Source organism: Zosterops lateralis (genome assembly GCF_965231275.1).
Source record: "Zosterops lateralis genome assembly, chromosome: 4".
Taxonomy (NCBI): Eukaryota; Metazoa; Chordata; class Aves; order Passeriformes; family Zosteropidae; genus Zosterops; species Zosterops lateralis.
In genome coordinates, this window is record NC_139765.1 from 17,511,085 (window position 1) to 17,534,734 (window position 23,650).

At 39.6% G+C, this 23,650-nt stretch overlaps 1 protein-coding gene across 5 annotated transcripts in view; it reads right to left on the minus strand.

Moving 5' to 3' along the window:
* Positions 1–1,253: 1,253 nt before the first annotated feature.
* Positions 1,254–23,650, minus strand: part of KIAA1549 — a gene marked incomplete at its 5' end in the record, with an annotated part of 160,517 nt that continues 138,120 nt past the window's right edge. The window contains 9 exons of one of the 5 annotated variants that reach the window (XR_014589924.1): positions 6,867–6,967; positions 7,519–7,605; positions 11,814–11,968; positions 13,829–13,974; positions 17,341–17,393; positions 18,258–18,491; positions 20,077–20,221; positions 21,335–21,558; positions 23,349–23,554. Coding sequence is in view for 4 of the 5 variants with exons in the window: in XM_083859884.1 (XP_083716010.1) it covers positions 11,526–11,968; positions 13,829–13,974; positions 17,341–17,393; positions 18,258–18,491; positions 20,077–20,221; positions 21,335–21,558; positions 23,349–23,554 (1,451 nt within the window). Of the gene's footprint in view, positions 6,968–7,518; positions 7,606–9,024; positions 11,969–13,828; positions 13,975–17,340; positions 17,394–18,257; positions 18,492–20,076; positions 20,222–21,334; positions 21,559–23,348; positions 23,555–23,650 lie in introns of those variants that run through there. The other 4 variants (XM_083859885.1, XM_083859887.1, XM_083859884.1 and 1 more) reach the window with 4 other exon arrangements.

Sequence of the window (23,650 nt, forward strand, 5' to 3'; positions counted from 1 at the left end):
ACAGCTCTGTCTGCTTTGTCTAAATGGGAGAAAGGGAGAAACCTGCAAAGCCCCACCTCCACTAGACTGTTCCCCCTTCATGGCATTCCAACATATTGTGTATGTAAGCCAGATCAGTTCAAAAATATGCAAGTTCTAATGCAGCAACCCTCTGGGCTCAATTACAAGAAGCTCAATTACAAGTTTTAGCTGAGCAATACTAACATGCTATACAGATGTGATAATGTTAGGTAAGAGAGGTTAGCTCGTCCTTAAGAAGAGTAAATAATGCTCATTGCCACTAGTGTTGAGTGCCTTTTCAGCTGCAGGAAAGGCTACTCCCTGCTCCCTTGCAGAGCAAGATTATTGTAGGCAATGTTGTGTCAGTGATGCTGTCTGCTGGAAGTGACAAAAAACTTCTCTTAACTTCACTGCAGTTCTACTCTGCAAAAGCAAGAACATTGTTTCCAGCACTCCAGCAAGTTTTCTTCCACACAAGTAGTGAAGTTATGAGACGGAGAATGTGGCAGTAATGTAAATATATGGCTGCACATCAACGAATCTTCTAAACAGGAGATTCCTGTGCCACCATCAAGCCTGAAGACAAAAATAACTGTCAGGATCAAAATAATCCATGGAAATGTTGACTGGGAGTGTTCCATGCAAAATACAAAGCAACTTACCTGAAACCAATTTATCCAGGACTGCATGGACACAAATCCAGCAATCAGTTCAGAAGTCTGTGGATGCTCCGATTATCTGTACTGCACTGAATTTGAACTATTTCATATTTGGTGACTATCCTGAATTACTACTGACAGTGGCTAATTCACAACTCTTTTTCCTATTTCCTCAAGTCCAAGGATAAAAGCTTTCTGCTTTTTCATTGTCACATATTTTTAGAATTTTTATTTCTTTAGTCAAATTTCTTTAAGATCTGTATTTCAGGACCAAAAGAGCGCTGTGCATTGCCAAATATAACACAGCATTAATTCTCCTTGAATACAAAGAAGTTTTTCCTGAAACACAAACAATTTGCAGCTACTGCTTTTAAATCATGCCCAGCACTAAAACCTTCCAAAAGCCTGGATGAGGAAACCAACTTCCAAGAAACCTTAGTATGGAAATATTTGAAAAGGCCTCCTGGGAGCAGGAGCTCTTAAGAGCTCTTAAGAAGTGTGTATATTTCAATGTACCTGGAAATGTAAACCAATAATTTTCATCTTTCAACTCTACAGTTCTCATTTCACTTCACCTACACTATATGTGGCAATAAGAGGATTTCTGCAAGTGAACCTGAAAACCACCATATCAGGGATCCAAGGAGGTTTAGCATTTGTTTCAAAATATTCCTCAGAGCATTTGTTCAAATGTGCCAATACTTTATTCCAGTTTAGATGTAACAGCCTGAACACAAACTTTCAGTTATGGAGTAAGAACTACTCAAAACTAAACAGGAGTGGGTGGCCATTACAAAGGAAAAAAAAAAAAAAAAAAAAAAAAAAAAAAAAAAAAAAAAAAAAAACAAACCCACACCAAAAAAAACACCAAAACAAGATATGTAAAAGGTACCAAGAAAAAGTAACACAAAATCAAGACAAAATATTCCATCTCTACAACCTATGAAATGCAAAAGAAATGTATATTTTCCTAATGCTAATGTAATTTCTTTTTAAATCTCAGTCTTCAGTGGAATTCATGGGACTGCAGCTCTACTCCAGAAAAGTCTCTTTTAAAAGGCAGTGCAACTCCACGGGATTGTTGCTTCTCAAGTTTCTTACACTGTGTGAGTAAACTCACCCTGGTATGTCAAAGCTAGAACATCTTGCCAAGTGCATCCCAAACTGCACTAAAGAATCTGTAGGATGAATTCTTCCAAAGCATACATGTGACTATATGGTTTTCAGTGGAAGTCATGCAGATGCAGCCAGGGACAACATGCAGAGCAATGTTTGGATCTGAATTGCAATCCTATGTCACAACCTGAGCGTGCTCTGCCCTCGCTGAAACATGAAACTGGTGACAGCAGAATACATCCCCATCCTGTCACCTCCACTTCTAAATAAAATCTAACAGGAAGAGAAAAACATACTCTCCACAAAAGGGAACTGGATTTTTATTCCCTCATTTAAGTGTTTCAAAGCTGCTGCTTGTCTCTAGGCACATCTAAACAGTCCTGGAGAAACTCTACAGCCATGGTGAACTACTTTTGGGAGTCTTGCTGATGAAAGATGTTCCTCACCCACACAAAACAGCACAAGTGGTGAAGGACTGCAAAGAGGGGCTGCCATGGACTCTGCTTGAGTCGAGTCAGGGGGAATCCCTAAGATTTCTTCTCTCTTTGCAGAGCACTGTCACAGGTGGTCTTGGAGATCTGGCTGAGGCCCTCTGCCAATCAGATGCCATCCTTCTTTTTAATCAATTTCCAGTTTTCTGTCCACATTTAGAACACATCGAACTGGTGCTATTTTCAAAAAAAGAATCCATTAATTTCTTTGCATATGCAAAAATATGGCCCACAACACATCCCCACCTCAAAGGTAGAAATGTTCTTTATCCTCCCACTTCAAAGCTCTTAGCCAAAATTAGGAATTTTCAAGGACTGGTACCTATTTACAAGGAACTTCTCGTTAAGGCACGCAAGAGAAAATGCACATTTCTTCCTTGAGTTAAAAACTATGATGGCTGGAAAAGTGAGGAATGTAGTGAGGACAAAAGTTAAAAAAGCGAGTTCAGCTGCCTACTGTCATCCATATCACACAACTGGTGACTTCACTTGGGCTTGAATATACACCCAGCTTCCTTATGTAATCCATCAAATATGCTTTCAAGCCATGAGCTATCAACAACAGTGTGAGCTGTTGTGGTCCTTGGGAAGTTACAATCGCTGCACACAGCCTCTTTCTAAGACAATGCCATAACCTTGCTGTTCATGGTCTAATTTAGAGGCACTGGCTTGGTAGGAACATGCACTTTTGGGTGATCACTCTGTGTATTCACCTGTGTTCATAAATGTGCACCATACTGGTGTAGCCAACACCACACCAACCTTTTGGTGCAGGGTGATACTGACAGACCTTGTCTGACACTGCTGCTCCCCAGCCACTAGATAAGAAGCCTGATCCAAACCACTGCAAGTACAGTATATTGCAAATGGTCACTCAGATTCCACTTACTGCTCCAAAGTGGCCATATTCAACATTACCAGTCCAGCACCTATGCAATTCGTTCCTCCTAAAAGCAAAGTTTTCTTCCCTAAACCAAAAGCCCACAGCCACTGGCAGGACCATGTGTTACATCCTCGTGGAGAATATTTCCTTATACTGAAACACACCCCACCTCCTACATGGCATGTATGAAAAATAACTGTAACATTTCACTTAGCTCCAAAAATAATCAAGAAGCAGGCTGGAGGCCAACATTTTGACCACAAAAAGGAAACCAACCACACTAAATTATGTAGCTCTCATCTCATCAAGTTCTTTTATATGCCAAACTAAATACAGACTAAACACAAATGTCAAGGAAAAATTGTGAAGAAAGGGAAGAGCCCAAGGATCCCATGAACCAGATGGTTTACTCATGGAAATGGATGCAACAGTTGGTAACAGCTTTCTGTGCCTGTACCAACTTTTCATCTGATTGGTGTTTTCAGAAACTGGCAGATTCATTAACAGATACTTAAATACAGGATACTTAAAGTTTCAGGGGAAAAAAAGGTTTGTTGGCTTTCCCCCTCCTGCCTTTTAATAGGGCAATTAAAAAAATTGGCAAAAGAAATCAAGCACATGGGGATACAGAAGCTTACAGATTTTCTCCCTCCAGAATTTCCAAGTGGAACCTCATTCTGGCACTCATTCCACAGAATCCTTTTGTAGCACATGAAAGAAGCCAGCTTTTCCTGTAGCTGCAAAAAGTGTGAGTCTCCCTTGTTAAAGCTGTTCTTGAAACTGGTGGCTGGTAACTGGTGTTACTTTTCCTTCTACATGAAGATGCAGACTAGGCCACACCAATTTTTGGGACACTGAACATAACTTCCAAACACAGCTGTCTGACTTCTTATATTTTACTATACTGTTGAAAGTCTTAAAGAGGGTTTTCTTCATCAGAAAGCCTCTTTTATTTACAAGTACATATTTGTCCTACGTTCTTCATAAGATTAAGGACTGAAAAGAGAAATGATACACATCCAAATATAAAAGATGGAATTTCACAATAGTATCACCATCACTAGCAAAAAGATGAATGAGAAGTGGCTTAAGTACATCTAAATTTCAAAGCTCTTATTTCACAGAGAACATATTGTTCTTAAATAGTTGGAACCAGACAAAATTAATTTACCTCCTAGAAGACCACATTTTCTTGAAATGAAGTCACAGTAATGTCTTAATATTACAAGCATTGGTCTCTGAGCTCACTACAGAAGTAAACTGGAGAAGGATGTGGGGTCTGAAAGAGATGGTTTTAACGGGAACACATAGCAACAGTCAGTCTTCAGCACTGTCAAAATGACCAAATGAACACTGCCTGATACACTCTTTCTTCAAAACCTGGCATTTTGCAGAAGTATTGGCAACATTCATGTTTACAAAGTTGGCAGAAAACAAATGTTTATTTTTATACTAGAATTATCACACAAAAACCTTAAAAAATTCAAATCATAATGACCTTTTGGTACTGCTGTTACAACCGTGCTGGTGTTCTGATTCCTTTCAAACCTCAACTGGTGCCCATGAGGGCTTTACACATAGGCCAGGGAACTGGAAATTAATTTACACTTCTTCATTACTCTAGATCCTTCAAAACAGTTTCATACAGCATTTCATACATCATTTATGATGATCATAGGTAAACAGAAAAATAACTGAGCTTTCTAGTAAAGAGGGAAACATACCACTTTTTTCCCACATCAGCAAGCAACTTTGGCTACAAGCATGATGGACACACTTCACAAATAAGGTACGGAGGCAACTTTTTCCAGCACATCCTCCCAGCTGTTTTCATTTCAGTCTGAGTTAGTCCTGTTGCCGTTACTGAACTGTGCACTGGAGCCAGGAGCAGATGTGACAGCCAAAGACCACCACACCATTACCAGTGTTACACACCTGTACTTCACCACTGCCATTTCTACCCCAGTGAGTGAGGCAAATGCAGCCCCTGCGCCCAGCTACCCAATGTTCTCTCTGGCAGATCTCTGTCCCTTAGACCCTTGACCATTACCATCTGCTCGTGTTTGAAACATCTACACTGTAGCACCTAATTCTTCTGCTGTCCATTGCCTAAGGTAGGGCTCCCAAGCCTCCTCACCAACACTGAGCCTGCCCTCCATCTTGGTGCAAGTTTAGTACCTTTAGTTCACTCTGACCTGAAAATGAAAACACTTCAACCAATTACGACTTAAGCAAAATGCCTGTATGTATTATGTCAGTTACAGTTATGCAGTGGCCAATATTAGTAAATTCGTAGCTAATTTTAAATTAAAACTCTGAAAAAAACAGTGACAAACAGTTCCATGGCATGTACCATTCTTACATGCTTACCCTTTGTCCAATGGGACAGTGGAAACAAGTATAAATATAGAAACTGCCTCAGAACAGCAAATCTAAGCCTATGTTAATGCTCTAATCTGTCACTGACTTCCACTAAAATTATTCAGATCCAAACATAAGCAATGTTTTAGGACATCAATTTATAACATAATGCTGGTGACCCTGTACCAGTCAGGCTGGATTGGTTTCTGTCCACAAAGCAAACTACAGAGTGGCAATAGTTTATCGCTGGTCTTGCAAGAGCATTTGGTATGCAAATAGGTTTTTTAAAAGATATACATACATATTTCCCCAAATTCAACTGTGGCTGAGTATTCCCCTTCCAGTTTTCAATAATTATTAAACAAATTAGATACCAAGCCTTTTCTGTCTGCATGCTTTGCTTTGTTTTTCCAGCCTGAATAAGTCTACAAATATTTTCTTAATTATACAAGGCCAACGTTTCACTTTGCAAACATTGAAGATGAAGGAACACTTGAAGCTTCAGCACCAGAAGGAAAACAAGGAAGAGTGCAGAGGGTAGCTCCATTCCGAACCACGGAGCTGTAACAATTATCATTCCAGTTTGATACAAGTAACTCATAAAGACTTTTATTCTAAGAAGTCTCATTGTTCCTGACAACCAAAGTGATTCTTATGTGAAATCAGACCTTCAAGACCCTTGAGTTGATGCAGTTAGTAATCCTGCAGAACAGCAACACAAACCGGTCCCCATAAGCACTGGAGAGATAAGAATACTTGTAATCTCTTGCAAAATGTCATCTCAGTTCATTCAAAACTTCACCTACTTCTTTAGAAAAAGGAATCTATTATTCTTGGAGATTGTTCCTGTCTTTTTTGTTGTTGTTGTTGTTGTTGTTGTTGCTGGAGTACTGAGTTTGTGACCTAAGGTTTTATTTATGTATTAGCCCAAATGAGGGTAAAGAGAGAAGAGGGGCACCCTAATATTAGCATTAGCAGATTAATTAATATTACTTGTGATGACACCGATGACTTTCCCTGTCTTTCCTCCATCTCTCCTTACTATTCTCATTTTGCTGCTTTTTTTAGACTTTTCCAGAGTGCTGTCAACAGAGTTGTAGAAGTTTCTTCCTTTGTGAGAACAACATTGCTGATTTCCTCTACATCTTTGCTTCCATAGGAAGCAGATACCTGGCAGATTTGCAGTGGAATGGAATGCTAAATCAACTATGGAAGTTCTGCACTGTTGTCTGTTTCTGAGAAAGTCGCAGAAGTTCTTCTCTAATTGCTTTGATAAGAGAGGCTGACGAGTGACCTGGCTGGAGGTCCTCAGTGGAACTGGTGGTGTAGCAAAGGCCCTGGCCCTGAAGGCTGTTGTGTGGAAGCTGAGCAGGAGGTGCTGAGGGCTGCCTGGCTGAAGTCCTCGGCATCTGGAATACTGGTGAGGAGGAATATTCTTGGTGTCCATGCATATACGTCTGGAAAAAGGGAGAAAGCATTATTGTACTTTCTGAATAAACATGATTATCCCAGAAAAGACGAGAAAGCAAAATGGCAAAGAACAGGAGGAAAAGCAACATGGTGATGCTTCTTGTCTGCTGCAACGGTTCTTCTGTTACATAAATGAGTGATGTCTCTTATGGAGCACAAAACAACAAGTGTACACAAAATTGCTGGACTGCCTCAAGTACAGAGACCCCTTTTCCAATCTACAGTATGTTTAAGAACTGAAATGGAAGGAGGAGGGGAAAAACCCCATGGGACCGGAAATCGAAAGAATTGGTTTCTCTTACTATCCACTTCCATCAATTTCCTAAACTTCCTTTCCTGGCTGTCATTTCTCCATTTTATTTATAAGCAGAGATACTACTATTTCCACCTTCCCTTTTTCTGCCTGCTTGACCTGTTCAGACTGTACACTTTTGAGGACCCTGTGACTGACCAGTGCCCAGGAAAACACTGTCAACAGAAGAAGCAGCAGAAGAAAACTACATGGATTTGAAAGATTATATTTTTCTGTACTCAATACCTGATAAATGCTATTCCAGCTTAGGGACAATCATTGTTTCAGGGCAGGAAGGGGTTAATTCTCCCTTTGTTCAGTAACATACATTTTCTAACAAAACAAGAGAGAGAGAACAGAAGTCTGACTTAATGGCTTGTCTTTCTGCAAGACAATCTGCTTACAGTAAAACAAAGCATGGATTTACAGTATACTGGGTGACTGCACCAACTCCCAGTATGGACACAAACAAGGTACATTTTGAAAATCTAGATTCCAGCTGACAACTCTGAAAAAAGTGTTTCCTCTTGCCTGGTATTGCTGAAGGCTGAGAGACAGCCTGAAGAAAACACTGGACACGGAGGACTTTAATGTACAAGTGAGAGCAAAGCAAAGTAATCCCCTTTCAGGGGGAGCAGCAGATTCAGGCCACAGCCATCACAAGTCAGCGAGCACTACCCTTCTCTGGGGATAAGCCTTAAGGAGTAGCAGAGAGGGCAGCCTGATGGGGGAAGAAAGGACAGCAAGGTCAGCTAGAAGAGGATTTGGGAGCCAGGGGAACACATTACAAAGGCAGAGCCTGCAAAGGATATGGGGGACGTAGAGAGACAGTGGCAGTGGTGTGCAGGGAACACAAAAATGCATGGGAGCAAGTTCCTTAACATCTCTCATAATACAAATGAGTAACATTTAAGCCATTTTGTATAAAGTAGAATTAATTATAGATTCTGAGTCTCTTGTGCAGCTCACATACAGCACTCCTTCTTTACACAGTTAATTTTGGGAGACAGATTAAGGGGAAAAGAGGCTTTAATAGAAGACTGACAGGTAAAGGTTCTTCAAGTAACATCCTGTCTTGTTTCTTATAAAAGAGAGGTGATTTCTGTATCAGAAAGGAATGAATGGGTCTCTTGATTTTCAGAATTATTCATTTGGCAGTGAAACCTGAAACTAATTCATATGTGCAGTCTAGAGTTGGCAAACCTGACAAGTACTCTGGGTTTATAGAGAAGTGATGAGATAAAAAAAAATATTAAAAGGAAACACTCCTTGATACATGAGTCTTAAGAGCAACCTAATTATGTTCAGGTTACTTTCACATTAAAATGCACTATGGATTCAGCTCATATCTCACGCTGCACTAAATTACCACCACAAGAATGGCTTCTTAAAGGAAATTAGGGAGTCTGATGACCACAGTGGCTGTTTTTACACTAAGTTTATCAAGGCTTTCTTAGGTACCTCATAAAAAGAAATGGGTGTGTTTCTGTAATTTCACATATAGCATCAGAATTAAACAGGCCTGTAAAATTTCAATACTGCATTGGTTTAGAAAACTAACTTCTATTAATCTACAAGAGCAAAATAACAGGAGCAAAAAGGCTGAAATAATTTCTGCTGGTTTTTTTAAACTTCTTTACTAACAGAAACACACAAAGATATATTATATATCATTATATATGCAAAAAATATATAATTCTATATAGTAGCTATACATTTTATATTTTATCTAGAAACTTCTGGGTAATTAACAGTGCTATGAAACAAGTAACAAAAGTATTTTTATTCAATCTTTCTTCTCAAGGAATGAAGATTTATGAGAAGAAAGTGTAAATTTGTTAATCTCCATTTAATACCAGTTGAACTCTGCCCAATTTCAACTGAACAAGATGTATAAATATATACAAAGATATACACGTGTATATGTGTATGTATGAACAGACACATAAATTTCACAAAACCAGGTAGCTAATTAGACATAACCTGATTTGTTATAACCTTATTTGTTATCACTCAATCTATTTCTGAGTGGCAGAAAGGCCAAGTTAGGGTGTGCTCTGCTGGATCTCTCAGCCAGCACGTATCTCACAGGGCCTATCTTGGGGACTTGAGAGACAACTAAATTTGGTGAGATTTTTTTTAGAGACACTAGAGTGGGAAGTTGAGTAGAAAAACAGAGTGAAAGGGTAAGAGTATCTTTGGGGAAACACTGGAAAGCTGGAGGAAGGCTTGGGAGAACAGTGGAAAGCTACAGGGGACTGTAGATGGGTAGGAGGTGATGCCAGGTGGTGGAGGGAGGTGGAGATAAGCAAGACACTTGAACCCATCTGTAAGAAGCCAGGCTTCATTTGTTCTGCTGCTCAAATGAGCACTTGCTCAGGACTGTATTTTGTGTCAGCTCAGGAAATGCTGTCATTCTCCTGGCTGCCCTGGGCCTTCTGGATGAAGAATTAAGGTGAATTGATGGTACCCTGCACACTGGCTTAGGGCCGGGAGGTACAAGTGAGAGGTCATATTCTATGCAGGAAATCAAGTATTGAGTTCAGGAATAAAGGGAAGCACAAGGAAAAGCACTATTGCAGGAAGACAAATGCAGATCCCTCTCCAGTTTGTGGACAAGAAGAATGCTCTAGATTTCAGTCTTCTTAAATGCAGAATTTAATTCTAGAAGCTTGCTCAGAATGAGGGAACAGTAAACAAAGTTTGCCTAGGATCAGTTGAATAGTGCACCATAAGGAACATGACCATCATTAAGTAAAGCCTCATTGCCAAAATGAGGAAAGACAAATTTAGAGCTCTGTCCTAGTGAAAAAATCCAAACTGTGAAGGTAATTATTTAACTACAGATAGCTACAAGACCAAGTTGTGGGTTTTTTTTGTTGTTGTTGTTTTGTTTTGTTGGGTTTTTTTTGTTTGTTTTAAATGGGAAGAATTCTTTTCAAAAAAAACCCCAACCAAAAAACAACTGCTCACAGGAAAAAGAAAGTTCAGGCAATATGTGATCTCTCCTACAACTGGATGACACCAAATTCAAACAAGTTTTAGCTCATGATCTCCTCCTTTTGCCTGTTTTTTAACAACAAACTGAAAAGGTCATGCTGCACTAACATATGAACTGCAGCAACCAGTGAGCAAGATGTTCTGTCAAAGCCGAGAAAATCTTTAAACTGAGATGAACCAAAAGAAAAAACAGCCTGGATTTAAATTACTTGAATAGGAACACGTCCACAGGTCTAGAAAAGTCATTTTCAGAAAAGAGAGACAAATTTAAAGAAAGGTCAATAAATGGTAATCCAGAGATTTCTCTGAAAACAAAAGTCAAGATGCTAAGATCTCTCATGCAAGTGCTATTTCTGATGTAAACTGGAATTATGATCTTGCATTCAAATGCTAGTTTCAAGCACAGAAAGCACATTAAATTAGGGAAATAGATATTTTGGTTTTGACAGCTGAAGTTTTGAATAGTATCAAACAGTACATCAAGTTCTCAAAAACCTTATATTGCTCCTCTTGAGTTTATTTGGAGTGGAGGCAGCTCAATTTCACCAAAATCTAAAGCTAAGCCCGTCTTGTTGTGTTTCTTTTCTGCAAAGTTATGTCATGATCATGCAATACTGCAAAGCAACTTTAAGTACTGTCAATACACACTTCCTAAATATGCAAAAGGAGGAGATCCTGCCTTCTTTCCTCAAAGCAAAAACCAGAAAAAGATAGTTTAAACTAAGAAGTAAAAGAGGAAGCTTAAAGTTGTCACTCTCGAGAGTACTGCAATAAACCTGTCACAGGTCAGTCTGGTCCAGGACACAAGTACACCAAAGAGGGACTGGTAGCAGGCAAGTGTCTCTCTCCTGGCAAGGCCATACACTATCTTCAACCTCACACATCTGGTTGAATCAGAAATGTCAACCTCTAGAAGCACTCTAGAAGCATGCCAAGAATATGAAATCACCATGGCTGCCTGGGCAACACAGGTGAAGGAGTATGTATTCATTTACCATATTCTGCTGACTTAGGGCAGGAAAGTAACTTGTTTACAGACACCTCTAATGTTATGTGCAAGTATGTACCTTTTTCTGCTTCCACGACTCCTGCTGTTAGCATTGATACAGAAGATAAAAGAACTTTATGCATACAAAATAGGATGGTAGCCTGGGACAACTTAATTCAATATTTTCTAATGACAATGATCTCAAAATACAGAGCTGTATTTCAAAGAAGGAATGGAAAGCAGTATCCACCTCAGAAGCTGGAGCTCAGAAGCAGAACTGGATGAACTGCAATTGATGGGTGAGGGCCTCAAGCGAGGAAAAAAAAAAGGTTAGGGTAAAATGAGAGAAAGCATTTAGAGAAACAAAGGTGACAGAACAGCAAGCAGAAGTCAGAAGAGCTAACAAGGGTTCAAAGAGCAAAGCAAAGAATGTCAGAGAAGCAACTAAAAGTATATTTTCTAGAGGGAAAAAAGTTCCAAACAGTAATGCAAGAAAAAAATACCCAAACATATCACTACTTTGGAAACGATGCAAATGTGTAACAGTACTCACTGCATCTCGCCTAGCACATTCATCCTCTCCACGATACTGGAGCCACCCTGGCCCCCCCGGCTGGCCATGCCCTGCTCTGCCTGAGGGGATCTCCACTGGTTGACCTCCGATCCTGCTAGCAATTCCCACCTGAGTGAGGTGCTGTATCTGAGAACCTTAAAAGCAAATATTGGTTTTTTTCATCTTTATACACATTCAAGTTTGCAGGGCACACACATGATAACATAAAACTTTGTTGGAAGCAGGAGACAAGAATAAAATGAAGCTCTGTTTCTGTGCAATTAACAAAAATCAGCAGAAAGAAGGCTGTCAGTGTGGAATAAAGGCAGAAAAGTTATGTGCATTTTGTGCAGTTCATGTGAGCGTGATGCATTCCATGGCACTGCACTGAAAGAAGAGGTTGAGATACATGCATTTCTGACATGGGCTACTCTTCATCCCAGAACCATGCCAGCCCTTTCCAAATGCTGGTTACTGAAAGCTCTGGCAATGCTTTCACCTCAATTACTCAGCAGCAAAGAGAAGACATTTGCTCCTGTAACACACCTTATTTGCATCACACTGGCAAGCAAGGCCCTAACTCTGCACACTGCCTCCTGTTCCATGGCTCTGAAGAATAAAACACACAATTCTATAAGAGTGCTTCTCTCAGCTTCGCTTTGTGGTTAAATATTAAACCATGCTGTCCTTAACTAGGAAGAAGGTCAGAACACACTGTATCTCCTTCCAGCCTGAAAGCCAACCTCCTCCTTTCTCCTTTTTCTTCCCTTCCCTCCCTCCTGCTGCTTTCAAACATATGCAAGGATGCTGCCACCATTAACTGCAAGAGATATATAACAACATGCCAGCTTTCCTTCTTCATTATTTTTCTCCCACAGGGAAATGTCATTTATATTTTTATTCTTAAAATTACTAATAATACTTTATTACTCATTAGAAATGAAACACATTTAACCCAGAAATACATAAAACTGTGTGTATGTACAGAAGGGGAGGAAAAGACAAAAACAGCAGTGTGATTTACATGATGGACAGTTAGATCACTTTCCTATTTTCTCTCAAAACCCCCCAGTATTTGAGAAGTTCAATATTTACACACAATTATACTGAGGGATAGAAACTAAATATGTGAAGTACCTTCAAACTTTAAAGCAGAATACATATGAACATTTAGACAATAATGTTAATCAGAGAATAAAATAACCATCACTAAGCTTTAATAGTTACTACATTTCTACTATTCTCATTCATCTAACATGTACAGGGAGATGAGAGCAACCATCAAAACTGGGCTTCTGATGTAATTATATGATCATATTTCCAGTCTTTTTCAGGGAGAGAAATATTTATCTGTGAGAAAATAAACTGTAACGTTTGTGTAGCAATAAAATATTTTATTCTTAGAAGTGTTTGCTGCTTAGCTGCCATGTGATGTTACCATCTTATTCATTATAGCATTGGTGACTGCTATGAAAATTACATCAACCAAATCAGGGAAGGTGATTTCATGTGGGAAAGCAAAAATAGACGATCACACAATCTAAAACTAAGAGATACTTGTTTTAATGCATACAATTGTACAAAGAGAAATAAGAAACACAGATGTAGAGGAGTATTAAAAATTTTTTCTATTTAGCCTGCTGATTTGGGATGCATCAATTAGTTCATTTAGCACAAAGGAAGGAGTTTGAAATGGAAAGTTAGCATACATTGTAATCTCTAAAACAAGTAATTTTTCATGCTTAAGGAATAAGGTTTTGTGAAAATATGCTTTGTGATAACCAGTTCTTGTAAGATACTAAAAAACGGGCAAAGCACTTCCTTTTTCTGCAAGGTCCTATGAAAAGTAAAGTTAACCTCACTTTGTGACCATTTTTTTGGGGCACTGAGGACAAGGACCACATATCACATGGAGCAGCTGAAGGAGAATGACACCTTAATGGTGACCTTGGCATAAGAACAGATACAGAAAGGATCAGTTGTTTTTCTGCATATTTAACTTAAGTGAAGCGTACCTGCAGTACTTCCAACTGGTCGTGGCCGTGCCAGTGATGGCATTTCCTCTGAATACATCTCTCTAGAGGAATACTGAACCTCAGGTGGTGGCTGCTCTCCGTGCAGTAACTCTGCAGGCTGAAGAAAACCTGGCCCAAAGTTCTGCCTGTGGAAAAGGACTCAAGATTAAAATAAGTGAAATCCCTAATCAGAAACAGTAACATACCTATGTTACTTGTGTTACTTGTGTTACTATGTGCCTTGTATAGCAGTTCTTTAGGCCTTTTAATGTAATCATAACCTTCAATGTTGAGAAAAAAAAATTACATCTGAAGAATATATTTTAACAAAATTTTACATGAGTATTTTTTACATGTTGCAGTCTCCTCAATGCAAGAAAAAAGTTCATAGATCTTGAGATCCTGTTTTCCCCTTGGGGAAAGAAAGTTTATTAAATGAAAAAAAACAGAAAAGTAAGACTTCAGCAGTGATGTAGCTGATTACCTCAGCAACAAAGCTGACTCTACCCAAAGAGCTTCTAGGCATACACTTTTGGTCTAAGCCAAAACATAAACTGCATTATATGTGTATTTTGTGAACAATTATTACTTTATGAAGTATTCTGATAATTTTTCAGGAAGTTGTCAGAATTGTGCTCTTTAACATTTGTCAAACGACTCAAAGCTGTCATTAGCACATATGAAGAAATACAATGTATATTGAAATTAATGTTTCCTATCAATCAGGCTGGTGTTGGTAGTCATTGTTACATTGTTACATCTAACTTCACTAATTGTGTGAGTGTAAATGAAGCAAAGTGAAACAAGCAGCCAAACTCAGGCACATGGGACTACACAAAGTGAGGGCTAGGGATGAGTTTTCCATGCCTTTTACCACAATGGCATCTTAGCCTTCCTGGGCTACAGTCTGCAGTGTATCCTATTCCTCAAGATCTCAATTTTACACCCCTTTGTTTTACCACAAAATTCTGTGACTGCATCTAATTCAGACTATTCTTGATTTGTATTTTATTTGGAAAACTACCGACCTTCACATGACAGCCAGATAGCAAAGAAAGCTGATATAATAAATTGTCTAATAAAGCACCAAAAGTAATTGTAAATTAAAGTACCAGCTATCTGGCATGCAGTGTTACTAAATGGAGGAGGTTTAAGGGCCTCAAGCTGTAACAATCCCATAGTGGAAGTGCTAGAATCTCCCCAGTTCCCTCATGTACAATCCCCACCTCTCCATTCAGCAGATCCAGAGGAAACCATTTCCAACCACACAAGCTAGTTAAAATAAATGCTTCAATGGGTAGGTAATATTTAACAACATCACTTCTGTTATGTTAATCAGTGTAATCAGTAAAGGATGTGATCATCTGGCCCTTTATGCCTGCAGTGTTGAGCTGGAATTTTGAAGCTGATAAATTACTACAATTTTTTGATGTTGTCTAAAGAAAGTATTTTCTGAACATTACTGCAAATGTATTCTTTTTGTGCCAATTTTTCAGAGGATAGGAAGTAAATTATTTACTGCTGATGTGTTTGCACTTAGAAGGTTCACATTTAATAAGGTTTCACCCTCTCTATCTTTTTATATTAGATAGCTATAGTTTCTCTTCAAAGATCAACTTAGGAGTATAAAACCAGAATACAGCTCTGCATCTGTATCATACAGGCCTTCCAGTGTGCTTTCCTATTTCCAGACTGAAACTCAGCTTTCAATTTTTGCACATCCAAAAAAGTCCCCAAATTATCTCCAGTCATTTAAGTCAGGAGATACCACTCCAAAAATCAATTTTACACCACTAATCCACTAAAGCTCAGTATATCTATCTCTGTTGCATGATTCAATATCCATTTTCTGGCAAAAGCTGTTCATTGTGCCTTTATGACTGCCTAGCTGTTATGTGACCTAGGTCTTTTACATTTAATTTTTTTCCTCAGGTTGGTTCCACCCCATTAAAGATGCTGATGGTGTTATTACAGAGAAGAGAACAGTATGCTCACCCAACTATTATTCCATACACTGGATGTTTAACCCAATAGACTATGACATTGATACATACCACCTAATCACACTATTTTTCCTTCCTCTAACTGGTGCACTGCTTCTATCAATTTGTTTATCATTATCTTCAGATTTTGAGAATAACTCCCACTGCACAACCATGATAACTATTTCTTTGTTTTCTATTGACCAAGCTTTAGGAAGCTTTCTATTTTAATGAGAACTTGGAGGAACTCTTTCTGTCCAGATCAGTGCCTTTGCAGATTGTTAACTTAATCTGTTGACACTGGCAAAGCCAGGACTTGAACTTTTGTGATTTACATAAATTCAGACTGCCTATGCCAAAGAATGAACAAAAAATGCATTGTGAAGACACTATCTTACTCGTGTATTAACATGGACTATGGTACTTTCATGATTAATTTATCACATTTTCTCTGAATATGTAACAGGACAACAAAGGCAAAATCTCCTCAATAACAAACAACTGGTTATGCTTTATACTGGCAGTCTCAAAGCTCATAATCTTCAAGGTAACCTAAATTACAAAGAGTATACCACATGTCATACTGTGTGCCATTTCATGTATGCTCCACTCACACTGAAGCTATCACCTCCAGCCAAGAACTAAGCAACACGTTTAAAAACTCATTTTCTACTTGGTCTTCTCAAAATCAAGTTGCAGAACAATAAAGGAAAGTTCTTCACAGCCATTTTACCATCAAGTTTCCAGGGCAACGAAGACTTTGGTGAAGTCTGATGAATGACATGAGTAGTGGAATTTCACCCCATATGTTGAACTCTAAGAAGGTAATGAGAGAGCAGCACAATGCCACCATTTTATCAGCCTGGCTGCAGCAGCCTGGAGAGGGTGAGACAAGTCTCACCCCAGTGAGTACCAAGACTCAAGTGTCCAATTTCACATGTGGTTAAAACACATGAACCAAATGTGAAATTAACAATCACCAGGACAACTGCTTTCCCCCCTTTACACAATTCTCCCACAGCAAGGGCAGAAGATGGAAAATTTGCTCTTCCTCTGATTTTATAATAATAGGGCTGCAAGGCAGATTTTCTCTGTGAGGGTCACTGTGCTCCAGCATTTATTCTCAACTCAGTTAAAAATAGAATGAATCTGTTAGTCATATGAAAGCTGTTGTGAGTGAGTGTTGCCCTGAGGATACAGAAGCAAGATGAAAGCAAGAGTACCGGGAGAATTACACGCATCTGTGTAACTGTTTCAGGCTTTCCAAAAGCTCAGACTCAGTGGTTTACTGAATATTGGAAGGATATCTCTATAGCTGAGGGGCTAGAAACACATTTCTTTTAAACAGAGGCTTGGATTCCATACAGCATGCATATGTCATTTATGCTTCATAAATAAATAACACAGACTGGATCCGGACTCCTGTGTCATTTATGCAGTACTTTGCATAATAATATACCAGTGCCAGTAAGAAATCTGGAGTAATTGCAAGGAAAACAGTAAATGAAAATTTTATCAGTAAAAAGCTACCTTGGTAAGAGACTTGGTGCTGCTGGTGGAGTCATTCCGAATTCCATGTATCTCTGTCAGAAGAATAAAAAAACCCACCAAATTAAAATCAAAATTCATACCTTTGGAAGTCCACAATCAGCCTTTTAAGGTATGAATGGCATAGATCACTAAGCCTGTATGTAGGACTTGATTGCGGCCATAAGAACTTAAGTTTTACAAAGGACCACAAGAAGATCTGGGAATCACTGCTATTGCAGGCTACAGTCTCTTTTGTGTGATCGGAATCTTAATTTAAAAACCTTTCAGAAATACTTTTTCTCACTTGCAGATATCAAGAGCTGCTCCAATGTCTACTTAGCAAGCTTTGCATTTGGAAATCTCTTTTGACCTCAAACAGCATCAGACTGCAGCAGAGATACCATAGGGCTCAGACTCATCAGGACTTGGGATGACCTACAAAATTATCCATGTGTTTCAGGGCTCCATCAAAAGAAGTAAATGATACACAGAAACAGTGCTTCCCTATCACTCAGTTCCTGAAAGCTTTTGGCTATCCTGCTGAAAATATGACTCATGCCAAATAGAGTCTTTTTTCCACTGTCAAAATAGGAACCACCATACATAAAGGAAAACGCCTATCTTCTCTTGTGGCTGACATGGGAAAAGGGAAAAGAAACCAAACGGCTCAGAAAGCAAGTCCACCATCTTGTGACAGTAATTTCTGAATTCTCCTTTTTCCAGGAATGTTCTGTACTTGTGGTAAGTCTTGACAGCAAGGGCACAACAACAGTGGCGGTGGCTCAATTGGTGCTAACTCCCTGCCCACAGACACTTTCAAACTGCATCATGAATGTGCTGTTTAGTGCCTGAGCTGGCCCATGAAGTGATCCCCACTGCATGCAGTGCTCCTGTCCCTGCCCACAGCAGCTGTTTACCGGCTGTCCCGTGGAGATCCCAGGCGGGGCCACAGCCGTGGAGTTGGCAGCCTGGCTGCTGGGAGCCACCAGGGCGAAGGCATCGTCCAGCAGTGAGTGCATGGTCTGCCGGGCCTCCTCGATGGACGGCTGTGGGGGCACGTACTGCGACACCAGTTGCGAGGGCAGCCCGGGGAACTTCCCCAGATCCACTGAGGATGATGTCTGTGGTTCAGGAGGCAAGTCTGGGTCAGACTGGAGGAAATGGAAAGTGAAGGGCAGTCACAGAGAAGATCTAACCAGCTTCAAAGCCCCTGGCGGCCTTCAGTCTGAGCAACACTGCCTTTGCCAGAACCACAGCACCTGCCCCTTACCCTCCACACTTCTGCATGCACACACACAACACCAGCAGCTCAATTACTTCATTCAGTGTGATCTGAAGGACACTGATCTCAGGTAAGGCAGCAGAGCTTAGTGCAAGAGTTACTCAGCTATAACAGAAATCTTGTGGTTTGCAAGCACGTTATGAAGTCATACAGAGAGCATATCTCCACCCAGAAAAAAACCAATCGGCTCTGCCTACATCTTTGACTTCTTTGCAGCTTTTGCAGTTCTGTGAAACTGACCACATCAGCAGTAACATTAAACAATTATCACCTCCTAGAAAAACACAGAAAGGAAGCTGTTAATGAACTAAGTGGTTATCTGCATGGAAATTGAACTTGGGTGCACCACCTGAATGGAATTCATGTAAGTGCTTCATTGCAGCAATACCTTAGACATGCATCATAATTACTACCTGGGATCTTACCACATGGGCTTATTGTTCATCACTGAGAGGAAATTAAATGAGCTTTACAGCAGCAGACTTATTATCAGAGCTCATTCTTACCACTGCATGCAGACTGCAAAATCAGTCGTCAAGAGGCACAAGCCTCTACTTTATTAGGAACTTAGCATTCTGAGCACTTTCATTGCAGATGCCAAAGGGGCTGAGCCTGCTGTGTGCCATGTCTTAATTAAACAGCTTCAGATGATAATTCATTCTACTGCAGCATGACATTAAAATCATCACACTCATATTTGAAGGCAAAGGGAAACTCCAGAAATTGACATCAGAGTCACCTGACCATGTATGCAGCCAACAGTGAAATTCTTAAAATTATTAAACCATCTTTAAAGGTAAGAACTGTCCACGGGCTTCCAATATTAGCATTTGTCTTCATGAAACCTGCTTGGAAGTGGTTAAAGATGCGTAAATACTGTTTGTGACATGGATATGATTGAACAGAACTATTCCCCAGCGTCCTTCTTTTTTAGATGTGAAACAAAATTAATTTTCAAGACATTGCACTAGAATTGTTTCAAGTTACTGTAGTACAAAGACTTGTTTCTCTATCATTAATAATTAATTCCTGCATTTGAAAGATGAGAAAACTTCTCACAAAAAGACCTGAATCTTCCACTCTATAAGAGCAAAGGATGAATTTTTCTGTAATATATCAATATATAACATCCAGCAAATCGGACTAGAGTGAAACTTATGTTCAAGATACTGTGGAACATGTCAAGCACACTTTTGTGTGCGTAACGCAGTGGCATTAATGAAAACAAGGCTTTGGTTCTTGGCCTCTGTAATATCAAGGAATACTCAGCAGAATTTTTCTGCTTAATAATGACAGACTGTCAATGAAATCCTTATTTCACTTTGATTTGCATGCTAACTACAAGACTGAAACTAACCATATCATATGGACCATAAACAGAAGGCCAAAAACCTGTCAATGTCACAACTGTCATCATTATCAAAACATTCCTGCCATTCAAGAGACATACATACAATATAAGCAGAATTATTGACTCCTGGAGGCCTTTTGTATGTCCCATCACTGTCAGTTGTGATTAACCTGTCCTTTTCGGCATCAACTGGACTCGCATTTATCTGATGGCGACGGCGCTGCTTGGGAGAACGTTTTGCACGAGAACTTAATAGGAAAAAAACAAAGAGAGAGAGAGAGAGAAAGGTAATCACATTTATTTTTGAAATTTCTCTTCTCATCCCACTCAGAGTTGAACTCCTCTGCCCATTTCCTCCAAGTTATCCTTTCCTTAGCCATGTTTCTCTTCCCTTTCCCAGTTTTCCATGCCAGTCCCATTAGGTAGCTCAAATCTCTTTCCTCAAGCTTCTCTTAATAACACTCTTGTTGGCAACTCTCCAAAACACCCCATTCTTCCTTTAAATTCTCTCCAGAGTCACCTCCCTCGTACATTCATCTGTCCAAGCTGCCTGCATTCCAGTTCCCCAGCCCAACGTGTAACACATCTGCAGCCATGGAACAGATCACACTGCCAACAAGGCTTTGTGCTTGCTACAGAGGGTTTAACCCTACCAGGCAAACCAGATGAGGAACCCACACCATGGGAGAAAAGCTATTTTCTATCAGTGCAAAAGCACCCCAGTGCTCCAGGAACAAAGTGCCTGTATTCATAAGCCCGAAACAGAACCCAGGGAAAACTTTCTCGGCAAATACAAGGCCAGGAAAGCAGATCTGTGAGGCTGACAGATGTGCCTTATAATCTTTTATTTATCCCCCTCTGGGTAATCTCATTGATTTCTGAATTTACCTTTAACATTCAGAATCTTCATGCTTTTTAGGTTGCTTAAGATTTTCCTTACTTTACATATTCCCCTCCCCCACTCCTGCTTTCTAAAAATATTATTACTTGCATATATATTACTTGCATGTTTCTTCTCTAGTACTGATATTGCAGTTTTGATCCCTCTATACCACACAAGAATTATTCAAACCAACAGCAGAACAAATACTCAATTGTTTTAAGACTGTATTTATACATTTGGACTTATTTATCAAGAATTCACTACTGAGAACTCGTAAAAAAATAATCTGAAATCAAAACATAGTTGCATATACTGAAATAAATGAAAGTGTTTAGAACAACCCAATCTTTTTCACCTAGATAACTCAAATTCAACTCGTGATCAAAATGATTTTAAGCTCTGAGAGTTAAGAAGTCATGATGTAGTTTGGGCACTGACTCTAAAAGAAAATTATTCATTCCATCTTTGAAATCCCTACCTCTTCCTGGGCTCTATGAAGACAGTAGGCACACTGCCTCCAGGGTCCAAGATCTTGTCAATCTGCATCTGTGCCTTGCGATATATCCTGTGCTGCTCTTTAAAGTCAACCACCACCACGTCATCCACCACTGGAAATTCATAGTGCCCTTTTCGCTTGGCGCGGAGGCGAATCTTATTGCGGTGATGCTCGATCTCAGATTTATGCCTCAGGGCTGTCTGTATCTTAAGGAAGGAGAAGAAGAAGAAGAAAAAAAAAGAGGTATGTTTTTCCAGTTGTATATCTTTCACAGTGGATTTTGCTGCTCTTCTGTAAACCTCTCCTTCCCACCGCTCTGCCTGCCCCTGCCTCCCTCCTCCAAATCTCTGAAGAACTAAAATATGTCACACAATTTATGACACACTTTCCTTCCTGGATATTTTGCAGTCTCCCCATTGTCTCCCCAGGTAGATGTACTATTATATGCAACACAATTGCCAGCACAGCAGGTACAATTAGAGGGAAGTGGCAGTTTGTTAACAAAAAGCAGGAGGAACACAAAAAACTCCTGCTGTCTGCCAGATATAACACCACTCTGAAAAAATAAGACTAACCATAAAAGACTAACCAAAATAAGTCTGTAGTTAGCTATGCTAGGCAAGCAGATAGATATTTGATCAACAGCGTTAAAATCTGCCACCTTTTCCCTTTAAGGACCTTCATCACATAAGAAAGCAAGAACTTCAAGCGCCAACTGAGCTCATAACTCAATGCCTCTGCTGTGCATGAGAAGCTGCCATATGCTATACAGGAGCACAGCAGAAACACAAGGGCCCAGATCCCCAGATGAACATGGCATCACCAGATCTACATCATCTTGGAGGCTGAATTTTCAGGCCTCTCTCCTGCTTTTTTCAAATTTCATGGAGTGCATCTCATTATTTGGGAAAAGCTGTTGTAACACCACACTTTGTAAGTCTGGGCCCAAAACCCACTGAAATAATTCTTGTCACTGGTAAGCACTTGAGCAGCAGATTAGGTAGCAACAAGTGCTCTGCCTGTGCTGGACTAGTTCTGGAACACATCTGCATCAGCAAACTAAGAATCAAATAAAAACTGATTTTTATGTATTCTGTAATGAAAATAATAATAAAAAAGCATATATAGGACACAAGTCAGACTTGCTCTTTATGTTTATAGTTAGAATCATATGTCTTCTGCCTATACAGACAGATTTCTGTTTTATGGCTCCTCTTGCCTCTGTATCCTAGATCTATGTATTTGCTTCTATTCAGTAAGGTACTGAGAAACACAGATTCTTAATGAAGTTCAGTTACAGGTTTGAGTAATCTTCCACTCTAAATTATGAAAAAATGTTATCTTACATCCAGTACCGAACCAGGATGCAGGCAGGTGCTACTGTCAGGCAGGTTTTACAGTGCATCACCTCTCCTCATGCCCCAGACATGCTCATACTCTGCTTACAGTAGCATAAGCTTCAGAGAAAGCAGGAAATTTTGTATGTTAACTGTCAGGTAAACACATTAAAGTTGAAAGCAATTAACTGGGCTGAAAATTCACACCCCAGGATGTTTTGGGATAACTTCTTTTTATAACCAACATCCCGAGTTCTGAAAAGTAAAAGAACAGTGTAGAATGAATACCAAGGCAGGCCATATGTTCCAATTCTCATACATTAATTAGCACAACTCTCTTTAAGTCATGTCCTGCTGACTAACGAAAGGATGCTAACACAAAGGTATCCTAACCATCAAATCCTCTGTGCTTAAATTTTGGTTCAGACATCTCTTTAAAACAGGTTGGATAATTTTTCTGGATGGAAATAGGATTATTCCTGTAACTTGTCAAGTTTTAACTCCTCCGGAATTTATAAGGAACTCCTGATAACAAGAAACTGGATACTTTTCGCTTCCCCTGGGCTAGGCATACAATCCTCCAAAATTCTTTGCATGTGAGAATTATGCCCCCTTGCATATTATTCCTCTAAAAACATTCAAAGCACTTTCAAAAATACCTCTTTATTAATTTTGTTGGTCTCTGCTACTCTATCCGAGAGCACCGAGTTCTGAACAGGAGGTGCTGCCATGGGCTGCATAGCAATCAGCTGGATCTTGCTTGGGACCCGTCTGCTGGCATCTGAGGAATGGGACATCCTGTCCACATGTTCAAAGATAGAGGCTGAGGAGTGCTGCTCGTTTCCACTGCTGGTCTGAGGAGGTCCTAAATCATCAGAACCAATGCAGATTGAAGCAGTGCTGCCAGGGTTATCACAGTCAAATGTTAAACTCTACAGATGCTGTGCTACAAAACTATACC